The sequence below is a fragment of the Mastomys coucha genome, unplaced genomic scaffold (assembly GCF_008632895.1).
Source record: "Mastomys coucha isolate ucsf_1 unplaced genomic scaffold, UCSF_Mcou_1 pScaffold13, whole genome shotgun sequence".
Lineage (NCBI taxonomy): Eukaryota > Metazoa > Chordata > Mammalia > Rodentia > Muridae > Mastomys > Mastomys coucha.
The window spans coordinates 42,742,449-42,762,418 of record NW_022196895.1 but is presented as its reverse complement, the minus strand read 5'-3'; the positions used below and the strand labels follow the sequence as shown (position 1 = coordinate 42,762,418).

Below are 19,970 nucleotides of genomic sequence, written 5' to 3'. Positions count from 1 at the left end.
TCCTCTTCCTCTTCCTCTTCTTCTTCTTCTTCTTCTTCTTCTTCTTCTTCTTTTGAAAAGATTTATTTATCTTATATGAGTCCACTGCCTTCAGACACACCAGAAGAGGACTTCAGATCATATTACAAATGGCTGTGAGGCACCCATGGTTGCTGGGAATTGAACTCAGGACCTCTGGAAGAGCAGCCAGTGCTCTTAACCACTGAACTATCTCTCCAGCCCCCAGTGAATATTTCTTAAAGCTGAAAGAGTTAAGGCTGGGGTTCATTCTCCCTGAAAGTAACCGAAAATGATCCAGAGTCAGGACTCTGCTCCTACCCACTGAGGACCTAAGAGGCAACTGAACAGCTGGCTGCATTGGAGGCGGAGCCAGAAGTGGGCTGCTGCCTCCAGATGCATAGAAGTTCTAGGCAAGGAAGGATGAATGCCCCACAGTAGAACCTGGGTGACCAGGACACTGTGAACTGTAACAGGTACTTTCTTGGGTCTTCTCTAGGAGAGACACCTAGAAGGGGATCAAGCTGCTTAAGGACACATGACCCGATGGCTGGACTGAGGAAGCAGTGAAGTAAGTAACCACCTTAGCAGAGCAATAAGATAATCTCCAGCTAAGTCAAAGGATGTGTAGGGGAAAGACCAATGACAAAGAAAGCTAGGAGATGTCAGAAGAGACACATGCATCAGGAAAATAAGGCATCAATTAGGCTAGAGTGAACAAGTGGCCAGAAGACTAGTTCGAGTAAAAAGGGCATACGATGTGACTCTTCTATGGTGCCTGGTACCATAGAAGATGGTGATGTTGGACCAGCACCTATTCAGATGGACAAGGAGTAGAAGCATAAAGTCAAGAGGTAGATAACAGTACCTGTTCTACTACAGGTGTCAGCCATAAATCAGGTCCTGGAGCTGGGAGGGAAGCATCAACAGCAAACTCATATACTGTTATAGTAACCAGAGCCAGGTTCTCTCGGATTTTGCCTCTGATTGTGCTTATGACTTAGTGATTATCAGTTGTCTGCCACTTAAAAATAAACCTGGAAATATATGGGCCTCAAGGGAGGAGAACTTAGGAATGTAACTCCACCCACTAAACTGTAGCAAGCAGTGGGAAAATCAGAGATGTTTTTACTGCTTGGAGGCATGCATTCATGATATGCAAATCACATTTGTTTCCAAAAGGTATGGGATGGTAACAAAATCACCTCCCGGAAAAACCATTGGTCACACAAGATATGAGTTCAACACCTACCCCAGCAATGAAACTGCCTCCTTCCTCCCTCTCCATCACCATCGTGTGCCTGGTACTTGAGTTCACTGACCTTGTTTTGAAACATGCACATTCCTTCCCAGTATTGCCCAATTTTCTGTTTTGAAAGTGTGTCATACTCCAGGCATTGTGTCAGATTTCTTAGCATAAGAAGCAACTTCAAGGAAGCCTTCTAAAACCCCGAGTTTGCTCTGCCTGATTTTGATCGTGTTACTGTCTCCTTTATCTGACATCAATAAAGATCTGAAATTTTTTTACAACTCTTCTGTAAATTCCTTCCCTGGAGCTTTCTCATTTTCTTTCTCTAAATTCCTCCCAGCTACCTCTCATCTTTTATCAGGCAAATACCATGATCAAAATGCAAGAATATTCCCAAGAATTCAAGAACATGGTTATATATTTGTTCTAATTAAGTTAAGGAGTATAGGCCAGCCAGGTGGATCAGTGGGTTAGGATGCTGGCTGCCAAGCCATCCAGGTGGATCAGTGGGTTAGGATGCTGGCTGCCAAGCCATCCAGGTGGATCAGTGGGTTAAGATGCTGGCTGCCAAGCCAGCTGACTTTAGTTTGATCCCCAGGACCCAGAGATGGAAGGAGAAGCACAACTCCCAAAAGTTATCTCCTGAGCTTCATACACACAAACATATGCACGGAGAAAGTAAATGTAATTTTTAAAAGAAGAAACTTCAAATAACTTAAAAAGTAAAAAGGAACTTGTAAAATTCTGCCATCTTCATTTACAGCTGTGAACCCTCATTCCCTGGGAACTTAGAACAAGTGATGCTGGAATCAACACTTCTGCTTTTGCTTCCATATTCTAAGATATGAGACACTTGGCATGAACTATAGTGAAGTGTACTCAGGAATAAAAGCTTTCTAAAAATCGTTTTTCTTTTGAGACAGGGTCTTGCTACATAGCCCTGGCTGGCCTTGAACTCACAGAGATCTGCCCACCTCTGTCTTCTGGGTGTGGGATTAATAGCACATACCACCACACCTAGCTCTGAAAGCTAATTAAAGAAGACTTACATAAGTGGAACAGTTGGGAAGATAATGTCTGAGAAGTGAATGAACTAAAGAGACCCTAGTGGAAGCACAGTTATAGACTTGCTCTTTGCTTACAAACAAGAAGTTGCAGGGATCATCAAGTAATTCCAGTGTCTAAGTGATAAATGCAACAACAACAACAACAACAACAAAAAAAACCTTATTTAATGGCAAAAAAAACCCCAAAACCCTATTTAAATGGCTAAAAGAGAAAGACCTGACAATACCAAGTGTTGGCAAAGAAAGAAAGCAATAGAATTCTCTGTTACTACTGATGAAAATTGCAAGTAGTCAAATGCCTTGGAAAATAATTTGTTGCATTTTTCAAATGTCGCCTACAACATTATACAGCCATTCTACCCTCGATACAGTATCAAAAGAAGCAAATTTACATAAAAAATCTGTGTATGGATATTTCTGGAAGATTTCTTTGTAATAGAATTTTTTGTAATAGATTTCTTTGTAATACTGGAAATAACCTAAATATCTTACAGATGTGTTTGAGAATAAATGGAAACTCATTTTTAATATTATGATATGTAGGTTAAGAACAAATGGACAGTAAATGATACATTGTGGAATCATCAGGCTTTAGAAAGCTAGAGTAGGAAGACTGGAAAAGCTGCTGTAGAACGGGCCCTGCCCTGAACAGTCTTTCAAAAATTGATGTGGGCAGTTCAAGAAGAATCTGGAATTTCTTTTTTTTTTTTTAATTAATTTTCTTATTCACTTTACATCTGATCACAGTCCCTCTTCCCTGTCTCCTCCCAATCCCATCCTTACAAATCCCTTCCCTCACTATCCCTTCTGCTACTCAGAGAAGGTGTACTACCCGCCCTGGGACATCTAGTCACAGTAAGACTAAGCACATCCTTTCACAGAGGCCAAGTCATAGTCTACTTAGGGGAAGGGGATCCAATGGCTGGCAACAGAGTCAGAGACAACCCTCACTCCAATTGAAGACCAAGCTATACATCTACTACGTATGTGTAGGGGGCCTAGGTCCACCCCCTACATGTTCTTTGGTTGGTGGTTCAGTCTCTGTGAACCTTCGTGGGCTCAAGCTAGTTGACTATGTAGGTCTTCCTGGAGTGTTCTTGACTCCCTATTCCCCACTCTTTGACAAGACTCCCTGAGCTCTGCCTTCTGTTTGGCTATGAGTCTCTGCATCTGTTTTCATATGATGCTCAATGAAGTCTCTTGGGAGACAATTATGCAATCAATTTGACCATTTCTCAGAAATAACAGTCCCACCTCAAGACCCAGCTATACAACTCCTGGACAAATACACAGAAGATGTCCCACCATACTACAAGGACACTTGCTCAGCTAGCTTCATAACAGCTTTATCTATAATAGCGAGAAACTGGAAACAACTTAGATATCCCTTAACTGAAGAATGGATAAAGAAAATGTGGTTATGTTTACACAATGGAATACTATTCACCTATTAAAAACAAAGACATTGTGAATTTTGCACACAAACAGATGGACCTTGAGATTATCATCCTGACTGAAGTAGGCCAGACCTAGAAAGACAACCATGGTATGTACTCACATAGAAGTGGCTATTAGCCAAAAAGTACAGGATAACCACGCTACCATCCACAGACCCAAAGAAACTAAGTAACAAGGAAGGCCCAAGGGAGCATGTTTGAATCTTACTCAGAAGGGAAAACAAAATAGTCATCAGAGATGGATGGAGGACGGGAACTGGGTGAGAGAAGGGGTAAGAGAAAGGGTGATGAGGGGAATAGGGATGGGGAGCAGGTGTGGGAAAAGGAGGTGTGGGAGCGGACTGGGAGTCACAATGGAAATTGATGAGGGCGTCTCTGGGACAAGCTGGAGACCTAGGACAGGAGAGGCTCACAGGAGTCGTCTATTGGGCAACCCTAGCTGAGACTCCTAGCAGCTGGGGATATGGAGACTGATGTGGGCATCTCCTGTAGCCAATGGAAGGAGGGGGAGATCAACCCACCCACAAAACCTTCCACCAAAAATCTGTCCTGCCTGAAAGATGGAGAAGAGACTGAAGAAATGACCAAATAATGACTGCCTCAACTTGAGACCCGTCTCATAGGAGAGAGCGAACCCTGAGACTAATTAATGATGCTCTGCTATGCTTCCAGACAGGTGCCTAGGATCTGGAATTTCTAATGAAGGTCTGAACTTTATTAGTAGTTCATTTCCTAAGGATTAAAGTTACAGAGCTCTGTGTAGGGCCTGGAGAGATGGCTCAGTGGTTAAAGAGCACTTGTTACTGTGATTCCCCAACACCTACACAGTGGTCCACAATCACCAGTAACTCCAGTTCCAGGGGATCGGGCATTGTCCTCTGTCCTCCATGTGTATTATACACTCATGGTGCATAGACTTAATGTATGCAAAATTTGTCTTTTTTAAAAAAGAGATCTTTCTCCAAAGGTCTATTTATGCTACAACAGAAGGAAGTGGTCATAGCAGCTGGTATTGTTTTAAATATTGTTTTCCTCAGTGCATGCTTGAAGTTCCAGCACCTGGAAAGATGAGGCAGGAGGATAGTGACTTAGGGGGGCAATTTGGACTTAACAGCAAGAACCTATTTCTTTTTCTTTCTTTCTTTTTTTTTTTTTCAAGACAGGGTTTCTCTGTATAGCCCTGGCTGTCCTGGAACTCACTCTGTAGACCAGGCTGGCCTCGAACTCAGAAATCCGCCTGCCTCTGCCTCCCAAGTGCTGGGATTAAAGGCGTGCGCCACCACCACCTGGCAGCAAGAACCTATTTCAGAAACAAAATTAAAAAATTTTTTTTCACAAAGTTAGATACTGTCTTTCTAGCATCCGTCCATACCTTCCATCTGTATATTCATTTTCAAGGAACAGAAACAGAATATGATCCCTAGTATTCTTGGACTGGTGGGACTAACTTTACCCTCAGGATGGTATTTTTATAAAGGATTTCCTTAGTTCTTTAAAATGGCCAGAGTCAGGTTGTAGCTATTCTGGAATTTAGAATGTTTGGTTGACTCATGTAGTACATACCAGAAAAAAAAAACAAAAACGAACAAACAAAAAAACCCCACAGGCTTTAACGATGAATCAACCATCACCAACTGAACAAATGTGCTTCCATATAGGAGTATAATATACATCTTCACCGATGGATTCCAAAGGTCAGCAGCTCTTGTACAAAGCAGAGTTGGTAGCATAATGTCTTATGGAGTTCTCCATAATTACTTAGAAGCCATGATGAAACAATGCTATAGCTCAGTTGTTATGAGAGTGATGAGCTACTGGTAGGCTATCACCAAAATTTACCTTCCAGAACTCAAGACATGTAAAACAAACAATCTTCATACTCTGAGGTCTATATTTTCACTCATGACACAGAAAAAAAAAAAAAAAGCAAGGTCATCAATTAGAGGACCTTCATTGTTACTGTGTAAATCAATCTTCCGCCAGGGAAAAGTCAGTTTAAAACCCAAACTTCTTTTCAAGACTTACTAGTTCTTTAGGATAAAAAAAAAAATCTAAGATACATTTTTCTATTCCCAGATGTCACAGTGAAAAAGGAAAAGAGAGGGGAGAATTCTCAAAAAGAGAAGGGTTTGCCTCCTGGCCGGATTCACGTGACAGCGTTTTCTGGACTGGTGTGACATGAGTCACAATAACTCACAATAACCAAGGCTCAGTGGTTTTCAGTGATGCAAAGATCCGTTTCTGGGCTCATACGTGTTCAGTCTCTCACCAGAGCCTGGCTAATCTCCCTTCGAAGCCATCTTGGACAGTCACTTCTATAGTGTTCACTACAATATTTATTTTTATTCTTGGCGCAGTGTACCTATCCACCCCAAACCATTCATCCTCTAGACTCCCTCAGACCTCCAATGCAGTGTTTAGGGTCCATGACCTAAGACACTTGTATTCTGTGAATCAGAAACCACACTCTTTGTAATGTCAGGCTGACAAAGCTCCCACGGAACTGCTTTGCCTATACTCCTGGATTAGTTCCTGGATTAACCCGACCTCGGGGTCAATCTGCACACAATATGGAGAACACAAGCACTCCTCCCTTGCTGATGGTAGGAACAGGTCTGATGTGTGGCTCAGTCTCAGGAACTTTTCTTGATAGGGCTTCATCTGCTCTTACATCTTGTGTTGACTTTCTTCCCAGTTGGACCACACCAGTCTGTATCTCTTCTTTCCTGGGAACACTTCCCAAGAAATTGCTTTCAGGGGACAGGAGAGATGGCTCACAGGTCACTTTTCCAGAGGACTTGGGTTTGATTTCCTGCACTGAGACGGTTAGCTATGTCTAACTCCAGTCCTGGGAGATCAGATGGCCTCTTCTGGTTTCTGTAGGCACCACGCAGGCTCCATAGCCACAAACATACGTGCAGGTCAAAGATGCATACACATAAAATAATTTTAAAAAGATATTACTTTCCCAGGAAATTTTATTTGAGTTCATGCCCTTGTCAAAAATACTTGGTCTCTCCATTTTCCCCCAACTCTCTCTCCTCTAAGTCTTCTTCTCTATAATAAAGAGAGGCTCACCAACTACATCATTCAATAACCTTTTAACTCAAAGAGTAGAAAATTAAGGCTGGACCAATATACTCAAAATTAACCAATATAATACACTATGTTAAGAAGCTAAAGAAGAAAAATCATATTATCACAAAAAATTATGTGGAAAAAGTATTTCATAAAATCCAATAGCCATTCATACAAACAAATTATGACACAAAATACATAAAGAACTCAAGGAACTAGGCATCAACAAACCAATAGTCCAATTAAAAGTGGGATACAGATCTAAATAGAGAATTCTCAGCAGAGAAATCTCAAGTGGCAAAAACAAAAACAAAAACAAAACAAAACAAAAAAACAATGAAATGTTCAACAGGATTGAGGGACCCAGAGGGGATAGGAACTCCACAGGAAAACCAAAAGTCAACTAGCCTGGACCACTGAGGGCTCCTAAAGACTGAACCACCAACCAAAGAGTATATTCGGTCTAGACCTAAGACCCCCCCCCCAATATGTAGCAGATGTGGAGTCTTCATGTGGATCCCCCAACAACTGGAGTAGAGTCTGTCCCTGAATCTGTTGTCTGCCTGCAGATCCCGTTCCCCTAACTGGGCTGCCTTGCCTGACCTTAGTGGGAGAGGATGTGCCTAGTCCTGCAGACTTGATGTGCCTGGGTGGACTGATGTCCAGGGCAGCCACACCATTCTCATGGGAAAAGAGGAGGACAGGTGGAAGGACTGGGAGGAGGGGGGAAGGCTGTGATTAGGATGTAAAGTGAATAAGTAAGAACACAAATAAATAAATAAATAAATAAATAAATAAATAAATAAATAAATAAATGGGGGAAAAAGAAAACTAATGTTCAACATCCTTAGCCATCAGGGAAATGCAAATCAAAATGACTCTGAGAGTCCATCTTATACCTATCAGAGTGAGTAAGATCAAAAACACAAGTTTTGCTGGCGAGGATGTTGAGCAAGGGGAACACTCCTCCATTGCTGGTGAGAGTGCAAATGTGCGTAGCTACTTTGGAAATAAATAGGATGGCTTTTTCAGAAAATTGGGAATTGATCTACCTCAAGAGACAGGTACCACCACTCCTGGGCATGTACTCAAAGGACACTCCATCCTTCCACAAGGACACTTGCTCAACTATATTCACAGCAGCTTTATTCAAAATAGCCAGAAACTGGAAACAACCTAGTCCTTCCACAGAAGAATGTATTCAGAAAATGTGGTTCACTCACACAACGGATACCCAGCTGTTACAAACAATGACACCATGAAATTGTAGGCAAGTGGATGGAACTAGAGAGAGGTAACCCAGAACCAGAAAGACAACTATCATAGAGACTCACTGAGAAGTGGATAGTAGCTGTAAAGTAAGGACTAATCCTGCTACGATCCACAGACTCAGAGAGGCTCAGTAACAGGGAGGGCTCAAGAGATGACACATGGATCTCCCTGGGGAAGGGAAACAGAATAAGTTTTCTAGGTGGACTGGGTGCAGGAAGGGGGTGGAAACAGGAGGGATCAGATTGGAGGAATGGAGGAAGAGCACAGTTGGGAGATGACTGGACCTGGGGCGGGGGCATTTTGGGGAGTGAAGTAAAAACCTAGAGCAATGGAAACTCCATGGAATCTCTGAGGGTGACCCTAGCTAAGACTCCTAGTAAGGTGGGGATGTGGAGCTGCACCCTCCATCTCCTATAATCAGGCAAGGCTTCCAGTGGCACCAAGCCACAAAACCTTCAACCTACAATTTGTCCTTCCTGCAAGATATCCTGGGATAAAGGTAATATAGAATTTGTGGGAGTGGCTAACCAATGACTTGAGACCCATGCCATGTCTATGGTACGATAGGAAAATGGGCTGGCTCTTTCCTCTCCCATGTTAGCTTACCTGGACAGAACAGAGAGACAAGACAGGTTAGCTTTCCCTACCAGGACAGAGGGAAGGAAGGAAGGGAGGGAGGGAGGAAGGGAGGGAGGAAGGAAGAAAGGGAGGAAGGGAGGGAGGGAGGGAGAGAGGAAGGGAGGGAGAAAGGAAGGGAGGGAGGGAGGGAGAGAAGAAGGGAGGAAGGGAGGAAGGAAGGCTCCAGCAAACAAGCCAAGATGTGTGAACAGTAGAAACCTCTGCCATGTGTGCCCTGCCTTTCATCTCTTTCATCTGCAAGACTGGGGCTCAGTTATGTCAAACCATTCTCAGTGTAGCATAACTTGGTTCTCACATCATTCTTTTTTGTTTTGTAGCTCAGGCTTGCTATGCAATCCAGACTGGCCTTGATCTCAAAATCTTCTTGTCTCAAGGTCCTGAGTGCTAGGATTAAGAACATGGACCACCACATGTTCTTTCTTCCTTCCTTTCTTCCTTTCTTTTTTAAAGATTTATTTATTCATTATATGTAAGTACACTATAGCTGTCTTCACATACACCAGAAGAGGGCACCTGATCTCATTACAGATGGCTGTGAGCTACCATGTGGTTGCTCGCATTTTAACGCAGGACCTCCGGAAGAGCAGTCAGTTCTCTTAACCGCTGAGCCATTTCACCAGCCCTCTCATTCTTCAGAGAAAATTTCAAGTTGTTCTACAAGAATTAATGCATTGAAAGAGGAAAAGTGAACACATTGCCCTTTAAAGTTAAGATGGTGTAGCCACTAAAGGGGCTCATTTAAACTTATTTAAGACCTTTGAAACTTTGAAAAAAAAAACTTGTTAGAGGAGGTTTAGCCTGTATTTCAATGTCATTCCTGCCCCACAGGAACCTCCTCCAATGAGTGAGTGAAGGAAGATATTATCCAATTTTCACAATATTGGCAGCTTTTCAGTAGTGTGACCTCAGAGTACTGCAAGAGAAGATGCTTGAGCAGTGGCTGGAAACACCCCCTGTCAGAGGAATTACCGAAAGCGAGTGTAAGAAAAACATTTGTATAGTTATGTGGGATCAAATCCCAACAAAGGAATCCCAGAAGGGCCTGGCTCGGAAGCTTGGTAGAATGCACCATATGCCACAGATCGACCGCAAAAGGAGATGAGAGCCCTGATCGAGGTGGGACCAATAATTGAATTGCTATTCTGAAGTTTAGTAAAACACAGTAAAGGATGTGGGATAGACAACCCTGCTGTGGGTATGTTTGTAGAGCTGCAGCTATCCGGGTTGGGTGGAGCAGGACAGAGCAAAGCTGAGAGCTCAGAGCTCCCTAGAAGAGAATCTTAGAGCGAGAAAGATGCTTCTAGCTTCCCCCAACTTTAAGGCTGGAAACACTGGATGGTTCTGATCCCTTTGGTGGGGAATAGATTCAAACAGGTTGTGTTTCTGGGATCTCTTAGTCATTAGCAGTTCTTGATCCAAGTATCAATCTTTAAAAACGGAATCATTTGTTTAGAGGGCTAAAATGTTCTGAATAGAGAAAGTCTTTCTTAAAACAACAACAAAACCGAAGAAAGCGCCAAGATTAAAAACAACCTCAATGTGGGCAAATTGGATGGGCAGAATTAGGGCTGAAAAGTAACCAGAGGAGAGACCTGGGCCTCAATGTCTTCAGAGTTTCAGAGGCAGGGAAAGAAGGAAGCCCTCACCTCTAGGAGAGGAGAAAATGTATTTCCCAGGGTAGAAGATGCATCATTTGGATGAACACTGCGGGCAGGCGGGTGGGGCTGCATGCACGACTGGGCCATAAGCCCTTACCTGTACTCATCCTTATCAATGTGGTAGCTCAGAAAGAGCCCTTCGTAGCCAACCTGAAGCAGCTGGCCAGAGAAGTCGAAATTCAGCTCATAACTGCGACCTGGCTCTAAGGATTGGCCCAGTTCCAGCACCACGAATTGCATGTCCTGCGCAAACCACACATTCTCCACCGGCACGCGGCGAACAGTAGCGTTCCTAGGGTCCGGGGCCAGAGGACCCCACACTTCCACTTGCTTGTAATTCAGAAGGAAGCTGTGCAGTAACAATCTCGAGGTGGCCACTGTGCAGCGTACAGTGATGTTCACGCGACCTGTGAAGGTCAAATTCGGTGCGGTCAGGTTATCTGGCTGCAGCCAGGGCCACAGCTCCAGGTCATAGTGAAGTGGGACAAGCCAGGGAGGCAGGCGCAGATGATCCCAGGGCCCCGACGGTGGTGCCACGTCTTGGGAGATCCCCACCGTGGGCTCATGTGTAGGGTTGGGTTGTGCCCACTCCGGGTCGCCCGGAGGCCACCAGCTGGTGTCCTCCTCCCAGAGGTCGTGCACGCAACTGCCGTACAAGGCAGCCAGAACCACTAGCACCAACAGGAGCACAGCAGTCAGCCCGGCCAGCAGCAGGGCCACCCGGCGGCTCACATAGACGCCAGAGCGGAAAGGAGGGCTCATGGCTGGAGACTGGAGTAGGAGAGATCCGAGACTAGAGACAGAGACGCCGGGTTAAACGCAGGACGGGATGTGCAACGATGGGACCCCTTCCCAGTCCCTCCGCTCTTGTTCTGTCCCTCCTCCTCTAGGAGTCTGAGAAGACTGGGACTGCAGAAAGCGCCTGGGACCATGGTTTTCCCCTCCCCTAACCAGATCCAGATCCCTGCCTACTACCTACCCGCGCCCCACCAGACACTGGGAGGAAGGGCGGACTCCTCACCAGGGAGCACACCCCTTTGGTCCTTGCGGGGAGGCACCGTCAAACCAAGCTCCCATCTGGAGGTCATCGACGGTTTTTCCGTTTGTTTGTTTGTTGTTTTGGACTCGTGGGACTGACTGAGTAAGAAAGGGTCAGGTTCCTGAGGGAGGGGGTGGGATGCGGTTTTGAAGAAGCTCTCCAAACTGAGGCTGCAGAGAGCGACCAAGACGCCTTCCTTAGTAACAAACATCTGAACCAAAGTCGGTGTCCCCAAGTCGCGTCCAGATTAAACTGGGTACACACGCTGCTCAGACAGCTAGGGTGAGCTTAGGGCAGTTTTGCTGAATCTGGGAGACAAAAATCAAACAAACAAACAAACAAACAAACAAACAAACAAACAAAAGCAGGGAGCGATACCTAGCGAGTGGAAAGAAGCGAAGCGAGTGGACGGATGAAAGCCTCCGCTTAGGTCGGTGACTTTGCCAGGAGCGGGATTTGGGTCTCTGCTTCCTCACAAGGCAAAAGGAACTCCTGCTTATAAAATCCGATTATCTCAAGCAAGGAAGATAAAGCTATCTCTCCAGGGTCTGAACTGTTTTCTGGCGGTGCCCTAACTAAAGAGCTCTTTGGCACGCCAGGCATCTGTTTGCTATTTAGCCTCTGTGTCTGGGCGGGTTCTCTGCCTGTGCACCGAGAGTCCTGTCTTGGCTCTGCAGGCACCAGAGTACAAGCTGCTGGGCGAATTAGAAAAGTAATGATTAAGATCTGTTGAAGGCTGAAGATGCATTTCAGAGTATCCAGTCTTTAAACATCTTCTTTTTTCCCTCCAGAGTTGCTGGTGGAAAAGCTTCTGCTTGGCAGCTGTAACTGAGGATTAGCATTAGTATTTTGCCCTTAGTTCTCCCAATGATGAAATCCTTTCAGCTGAGGGTGGAGGGCACTGAACCTCGTGGGAAATGTGTGTTTCCTCCTTCCTCCAACCGAAATCAATCAAATCAACATCACTAAAACGCAGAGGCAGAAGTCACTTTGACAGTAAACTTGTAAAGATGCCCTGTCATCTGCGGGCCAGTCTCCTACTCCTTGGTTGGCTTTGCTTCTTCAGAAATGAGAAAAGCGTGTTCAAAACTAATTGTGACCATGTGATCAGAAGAACCTGGGTGGACATGAGAAGCAAGCTCCCTCTCTGCTGGGATTGTGATCTAAGGTCACAAGGTTTAAGTCATCAGGTGGGAATTGTGACTGAGCTAGTTAATTGATCAACTAATAAATTAATTAACTACATTGATTTTACCCTCCCCATTTCTCCCTCTCACCCTCACTCTCCCAGGCTAGATAAGCACTAATCTTGAGGCACTTCTTCAGCTTAATGTGATTGCTAAAGTAGAACTACCAAATGCCTGGGTAGAGTTAGAGAGGATGCTTAGATAGTACACACACACACACACACACACACACACACAGAGAGAGAGAGAGAGAGAGAGAGAGAGAGAGAGAGAGAGAGAGACAGACAGACAGACAGACAGAGAGACAGAGAGACAGAGAGACAGAGACAGACAGAGACAGACAGAGAGAGACAGAGACAGAGATAGAGACACAGAGAGAAGCAGACAGAAAAACAGAGACAGAGAAACAGAGACAGAGAGACAGAAACTAAGAGACAGACAGAGAAATAGAGACAGAATAGAAACAGAGACAGAGAGACAGAAACTAAGAGACAGGTAGAGACAAAGAGAGACAGAGAGATAGGCAGAGAGACACAGAGAGAGACAGACATATAGAGATAGAGACAGAAAGACAGAGAGAAAGACAGACACAGACATACAGACAGAGAGATGATAAAAAGATAAACACAGAGAGAAGACAGAGACAGGGAGACAGAAAGAGAGAGAGAATCCTACGATTACAGGAATAGACTCAATGGCTAGTTCCTTCTAACTTTTGTGTGCACATTCTATAGATATTTTCTTTGAGATTATTATGGACATTATAGTTGATGTTACTAAGTGATATTAGAGCTGGAGAGATGGTTCAGAGGTTAAGAGCACTGGCTGATCTTCCACAGGTTCTAAGTTCAATTCCCAGCAACCACATGGTGGCTCACAGCCATCTGTAATGGGATCAGATGTCCTCTTCTGGTGTGTCTGAAGACACCTGCAGTGTACTCACATACATAAAATAAGTTAATAAATCTCTAAGTGATATCGATGGTTTCAATTTATTCCAACTTAACTCAGAGACTACAAAGACTGTGGTCCTAATCACAGTTACTCACCTTTTCTATTAATTTCATAGAGTACACCTTCATGTGTGCAAAATAATAAAACTTCATAAAAAGCAGTGACATTGAAGCAACAATTTAAAAATCTCCCAACTAAAAAAAAGTCCTAGTCCATATGGATTCACTGGAGGATTTGACCAGACCAGAATCTCAAAGAAGAACTAACAGTAGAGTGCCTCAAAATATTCTATAAATTAAGAACAGGAAGGACATTCCTGAAATATTTTTATGAAGTCAGTACTATCCCGATACCAAAACCAGATGAAAGCACTGGAACAAAAGAGAATGGAACTACAGCCTGATCCCAGATCAGTGCAGACACAGCAATTCTCAGGGAGACCCTCAGCCCAGAGTCCAGGACATCTGAAACTCCATTCACCATGAATGGCTCAGGAAGACTCAGTATGTGACCAATCAGAAATCGTTACAAATTATGTAAGTGGACTCAAGATACAGATTCAATGTGATGAGAAACAAAAGTATTCAAAGACATAGGAAGAAAACTTAGAATTAATACAGAAATAAGAAACCTGGATCAATAAAGCAATCTTGAGCAGAAAGAAAACTGGTGGAGACATCACCACACCTGATTTCAAGTTCTACTAGTCAGCATAGCAGTAGAAACAACATGGTATTGGAACAAAAGTAGATACATAGGTCAATGGCTTTGAAGAGAAGACCCAGACATGGGGTCATGCACCTAAAGCCATCTGATAGTTTTACAGATGCCCAAAATACACACTGGGAAAGGTGGTGGTTTGAATATGCTTTGCCCAGGGAGTGGCACTATTAAGAGGTATGGCCTTGTTGGAGAAAGTGTATCACTGTGGAGGTGGGCTTTGAGATCCTCCTCCTAGTCCCATGGGAGCCAGTCTGTTCCTTTGGTTGAAGATGTAGAATTCTCAGGTCCTCCTGCACCATGCCTGCCTGGATACTGCCATGCTTCTGCCTTGATGATAATGGACTGAACCTCTGAACCTGTAAGCCAGTTTCAATTAAATGTTGTCCTCTATAAGAATTGCCTCGGTCATGGTGTCTCTTCACAGCAGTAAAACCCTAACAGGTGGGGCGGGGGATAACCACAGCAACCAGTGGTTTTGGGAAAACTGGATATCTACATGTGCAAGAATGAGGCTCTACCCTTATGTCTCACACTGCAAAGAAATCAACTCAAAATAGATTAAGAATCTCAGTATAGGATCTGAAAATTTGAAACCATTTTAGGTAAAAGTAAAGAGAGCACAATTGAACATACTAGCATAAGTAAGGACTTTCTAACAGGATTCTGATTGTTCCCATTGTACAATAGTGGCCTGACTGTTACATGGGTAACCAACTGCTCTGTGGTTGGATTTGAGACTTACTCCACAGGAAGGCATCCCTACCCAGGACTGTAAACTTTGTCCAAAGTCCAGGGGTGGGGAGTTCATAAGTCCTAGGGAGAAATTTACTACTATTGTTTGCTAAATGGACATGTTGTCAAAGTATATTCTAAATATTTATGTTTCCCATAGGTTAATGCTGCTCTTAATCTTTGTCAAAGAGAATCCTTTATGCAGTGAGCGGGCAATGATTAATATAGTCATGAGACACAAAACTGGCCAGAGTAAAATAATGGCAGTGACTGTTAAAGAATGCCCAGTCCCAAACAAGATCTCTCCCTTGCCCTCCTCTCCCCCTTCTATCTGCCTCTCTCTCTCTCTCTCTCTCTCTCTCTCTCTCTCTCTCTCTCTCTCTCTCTCTCTTCTTCCTCTCTCTCCCCCTCCCTGTCCTTCTCTCTCCCTTCCTCTCTCTTTCTCCCTCTCCCTCCCCCTTACACACACACACACACACAGCCCAGAAGATGGGGGACAGGAAAAATACAAGGGCCATGGGATTGGAAAGAGCACTATAAATGCTACCTTTTGCCCACGGTGCAGCCATTGTCCTCCTGAATTCAGAGTAGCTGTGTTTACCTGTACAAAACCTCCCAAGAAAGACTCATGGGGCCCCACCCATCTCAATGGAGCTATGGGCAGTTCATAGCTATTGAGGAAGAAGGAGTCATCTTTCTTTGGCAATGTAGCCACCAGCAAATTGAACATGCTCCCAAAACTCCCATCCACATCCATGTAAGTGACCCTGATTAAGCTCAGTGAGTCATAATGAAAAAAGGAGTTAAACAACCCTGGGAGAGGTGGGAGAGGGTACAAGAAAAGGACCTGTTCTGTATACCACAGTAAAACAATCAGGCCAGGCACAGAGTACTATTTATAATGGCATGAATCTGAACAGGCACTCTCATATAGGCAAAGAGTACAAGAGAAATCACAAGGAACTTGAAGGAGTGGAAAGGGAACTCTGATGTTCAACGGATGCAGACGTTTTGTTAGAGGTGATGAAAGGTTTAAGGTACAGGTTTTAGAGATGTTTACACAGCACTGTGGATGTATTTAACATGGCACCAAACTGTTCACCTAGCAATGATTAAAATAATAGATTCTTGCTTTACTACAAAAGTGCTGTAAACTTAAGAACTATTAGTTACTAAGGTCCAAAGCTATATGGACACATTAGCTTCAATTTACATTAGACTCACACTGTTTAAACCAGTGAATGTCTGTGGGTAACCGTATCTAGGGCTTTGGAAAATAATATTTGAAATGCTAAGGAAAAAATAATGACCTCTTTGAAGGAAATATATTGGAATAAAAGACTAGAAGAAACTTTTAAAATACTTAAAAATGTTTTCCAGCCATTTGTATTTCATCTTTTGAGGACTCTAGTTTCATGCCCCATTTTAAACTGGGTTGTTTTCTTGATGTTCTTTTGCTTGTTCCTTGTATGATGTCTTTTTTCCCATCTGTATTGTTGCCCTCTTTGAAAAACAGCAGGTAGCTGCAGAAGTATGTGCTTATATGGGGGTGCCCAGTTATTCCCATTTCCCAGTGTGTCTGTTTTTATGCCAGTGCCATGCTGTTTTTATTATGATAGCTCTGTAGCAGCACTTGAAATCTGGGATAGTCCTACCTCAGTCAGATTTTGTTTTGTTTTGTTTTCTGGTTTTTTGTTCCTTTAATTGTTCAAGATTGTTTTAGCTATCCTAGTTTTGTGGTGTTTCCTTATAAAACTTAAGATCTTTTTAAATTTCTCTGAAAATTGTGTTGGAAATTTGATGGAGATTACACTGAATCTGTAGATTTCTCTTGTTAAGATGTCCATTTTCACAATAGTAATATTATTAATGCATGAGATGTCTTTCCATCTTGTACCTTCTTTAATTTCTTTTTTAAGAGTCTTAAAATTTTTCATTACACAAGTATTTCACCTTGTTGGTTTGATGTATTCCAAGATTTTTTTCTTTTGACATTATGGTGAATTGATTGGTTGCTCCATTTCTTTCTCAGTATGTTTGCCATTAGAAAGCTATGAGTTTGTGTGTGTGTGTGTATGTGTGTGTGTGTGTGTGTGTTAATTTTGTATCTTGCTATTTGCCGAATCACTGTAGAGGATTTCTAGTGGAGTCTCCGTGGTCTTTTATGTATAGAATCATCTCATCAGCAAATAAGGATAGTTTGACGAATTCCTCTCCTATTTGCATCTCTTCTTTAATTGTCTTATTGCTCTAGGTAAGACTTCAAACACTACATTGAACAAGAATAGAGTGGACATCCTTGTCTTGTTACTGGTTTTACTGCAAATGCTTTGATTTTTCTCCATTTTACAAGATGCTAATGTTAAAGCTTGCTGTATATTGTCTATAATATACTGAAATGTGGCCACTGTATCCCTTTTGTCTTCAGACCCTTTTATCATAGAAGGCTGTTAGATTTTTGACAAAACCCCTTTCTACATCCAATAAGATGATCATGTATGTTAAACCATATCTGCAATTCAGGGGTAAATTTACTACTTGATTGTAGTAGATAACTTTTTAAATGTCTGTTTGAATTCAGTGTGATTGTATTTTATTTATAATTTTTGTACCCATGTTCGTTGGATATATCCAGATAGTCAACTTGCCATAAACTAAAGTCATCTGAGAGGAGGGATAAAGTGGAGACTTAAGGGTTTTTTGGAAAGTCAGTTGTGTTGGATGGTGTTTTGCTAGGGAAAACATGTGAAGGAATGTTTTCCTGAAATGGACACAAGTGAAAGGCTAAGGCAGACCTTGTGAAGGAACATTTCCTGAAATGAACATAAAGTGAAAGGATGCTCTGCTAAAACAAGCACGTAAAAGGACATGTGGTGAAAGATTCTTCACTAACAACATGCATGTTGTAAGGCATGTCTGTCTTACATTTTGTATCTGAGCTCTGTTTGTCAGGACTCCATAGAGAGAAACCAAAAAATGTCTGATGGTGTGCTGCGGTTTCTTGTGGCTTTTCAGGACTTGTGTTGGTTGGCAGAGTGATGTCAGCTGAGACAAGGTCACATGCTGAGGCAAGACCCATGGAGGACACTCGATGTTCAGAGGAAAAGGAATCAACAGACATTAACAGAGGCTGAGTTAACCTTGCTTATACAACTAGCTGTGCAATGCTTGTTGGTCTTGCTTCTTTGCTGATTTTCATTTCTCGGAGAGGCACAGCCAAGAATTTCTTCTGGCCCTGGTCCCACCTGCTGACTCCTGCTGAGGCTGAGGCCTGGCTGTCTCTGCTAGGTAGTGCCACCACCGCCTCATGTTTGCCATCCCGATTCTACCAAACTGGACTGCAGGTGTATCTATGAAGTTTTCGAGTAGATGGAACTGCTGCTGCTAACCTGTGAACTGAACTGCCAAATTCCACACAACACAGACAGGATTTGCTCCAAAGAACCATTTCTAAACAGGTCCACTTTCCTGTGTCCTTTCTTTCCCACTACCCCTGGTGGGTAGTGGGCTACAAGGGTGGTTAAAGCATTTAAAAACCATTATTAAAAATAGAATTTGAAAAAATTAAAGTTACAGAGGGAACCTATGAACTCAAAGAGACTGAACTTACCAATATAGAACTTACATGGGTCTGTACCAGGTTCTCTGAAAATATACTACAGCTCTCAGTTTTAGTACTTTTATGGGCATCCTAATGTGTGAATGAGTGGGTCTCTGAATCTTGTGGCTTCTCTTGGGGTTCTTTTATTTTTCTGTTGGCTTGGTTGTTCAACTTTGATATGGTGGGTCTTGTTTTATCTTACTCTATTTTATTTTGTTCTGTTTGGTTGTTATCTCTTAGAAGTCTCTTCTGTTCTAATGAGAGACAGAAAGAGAATGAATCCAGATGGGGAAGGAGGTGGTAGGGCTGAGAGAAGTAGATGGAGAAGGAACTTTATTTAGATTATATTGTATGAGAAAGAATCTATGTTTAATAAAAGGAGAAATAAATTAAGAGAAAAGAAAAATATCTCTAGAAGATCAGTTTATAGGTAAGCCTGTAAGGCATGTTTTTAATAAGTGATTAGTATGGGAATGCGATAGGTGGTCCTCCCTGGGCTGGTGGTCCTGGTGCTATAAGAAAGCAGGCTGGGAAAAAAAAAAAAAAAAAAAGAAAGCAGGCTGGGCAAGTCATGAGAAAAAAGCCAATAAGCAGCACCCCTCCATAGCCTTTGCATCAGTTCCTGCCTCCAGGTCTTGTCTGAGTCCCTGTCCTGACTTCCTTCCACATGATATGGAAGTGTAAGAGCCAAATAAGCCCTTTCCTCCCCAAGTTACTTTGGACATGATATTTTATTATAGCAATAAGACTAACTAGGCCAGCATATTATTTTCTTTTTTGCTGGGTCTTTGGTTTGGTATTAGGTTTATACTAAGCTTTGTAAAAAAATTATTTATGTTCCTTCATTTTTTTTTTTTTATTTTGTAGAATAACATGAGGAGTATTGGTGTTAGATCTTCTTTGAAGGTCTAGTAGAATTATGTACATAATCCATCTACCCCTGGATATTTTATTATGATTTTTAAATTACTGTTTCTATCTCACTGGATATTATGTATCTGTTTAAATTTTTTACTTCACCTTGAATTAACCTTGGCCAGCTACATATACCTAGAAATTTATTCATTTCTTTTAAATTTTCCAGTTTAATGGACCATGGATTTTTAATGTATGTCCTTATGATTGCTGAACTTTCTAAATATCTGCTGTTACTTCTCACTTGTCATCGCTAATGTTATTAATTTGGGGCATGTCTCTTACTTTTGGTTAGTTTTGCTAAAGATTTGTTAATCCTTTCAAAGATGTTTTATTGAATGTTTTTATTTTTTCATTCTTATTTAATTAATTTTAGCTCTGATTTTTATTATCTCTTCCTAT

The 19,970-nt window shown here is 42.5% G+C and overlaps 1 protein-coding gene across 1 annotated transcript in view; it reads right to left on the bottom strand.

The window, feature by feature from the left end:
- Positions 1 to 11,334, bottom strand: part of Lvrn (laeverin) — a 63,133-nt gene extending 51,799 nt beyond the window's left edge. The window contains exon 1 of the mRNA XM_031365645.1: positions 10,515 to 11,334. Within this exon, the coding sequence (XP_031221505.1) occupies positions 10,515 to 11,179 (665 nt within the window). The 5' untranslated portion in view covers positions 11,180 to 11,334. The remainder of the gene's footprint in view (positions 1 to 10,514) is intronic.
- Between the last annotated feature and the right edge of the window lie 8,636 nt (positions 11,335 to 19,970).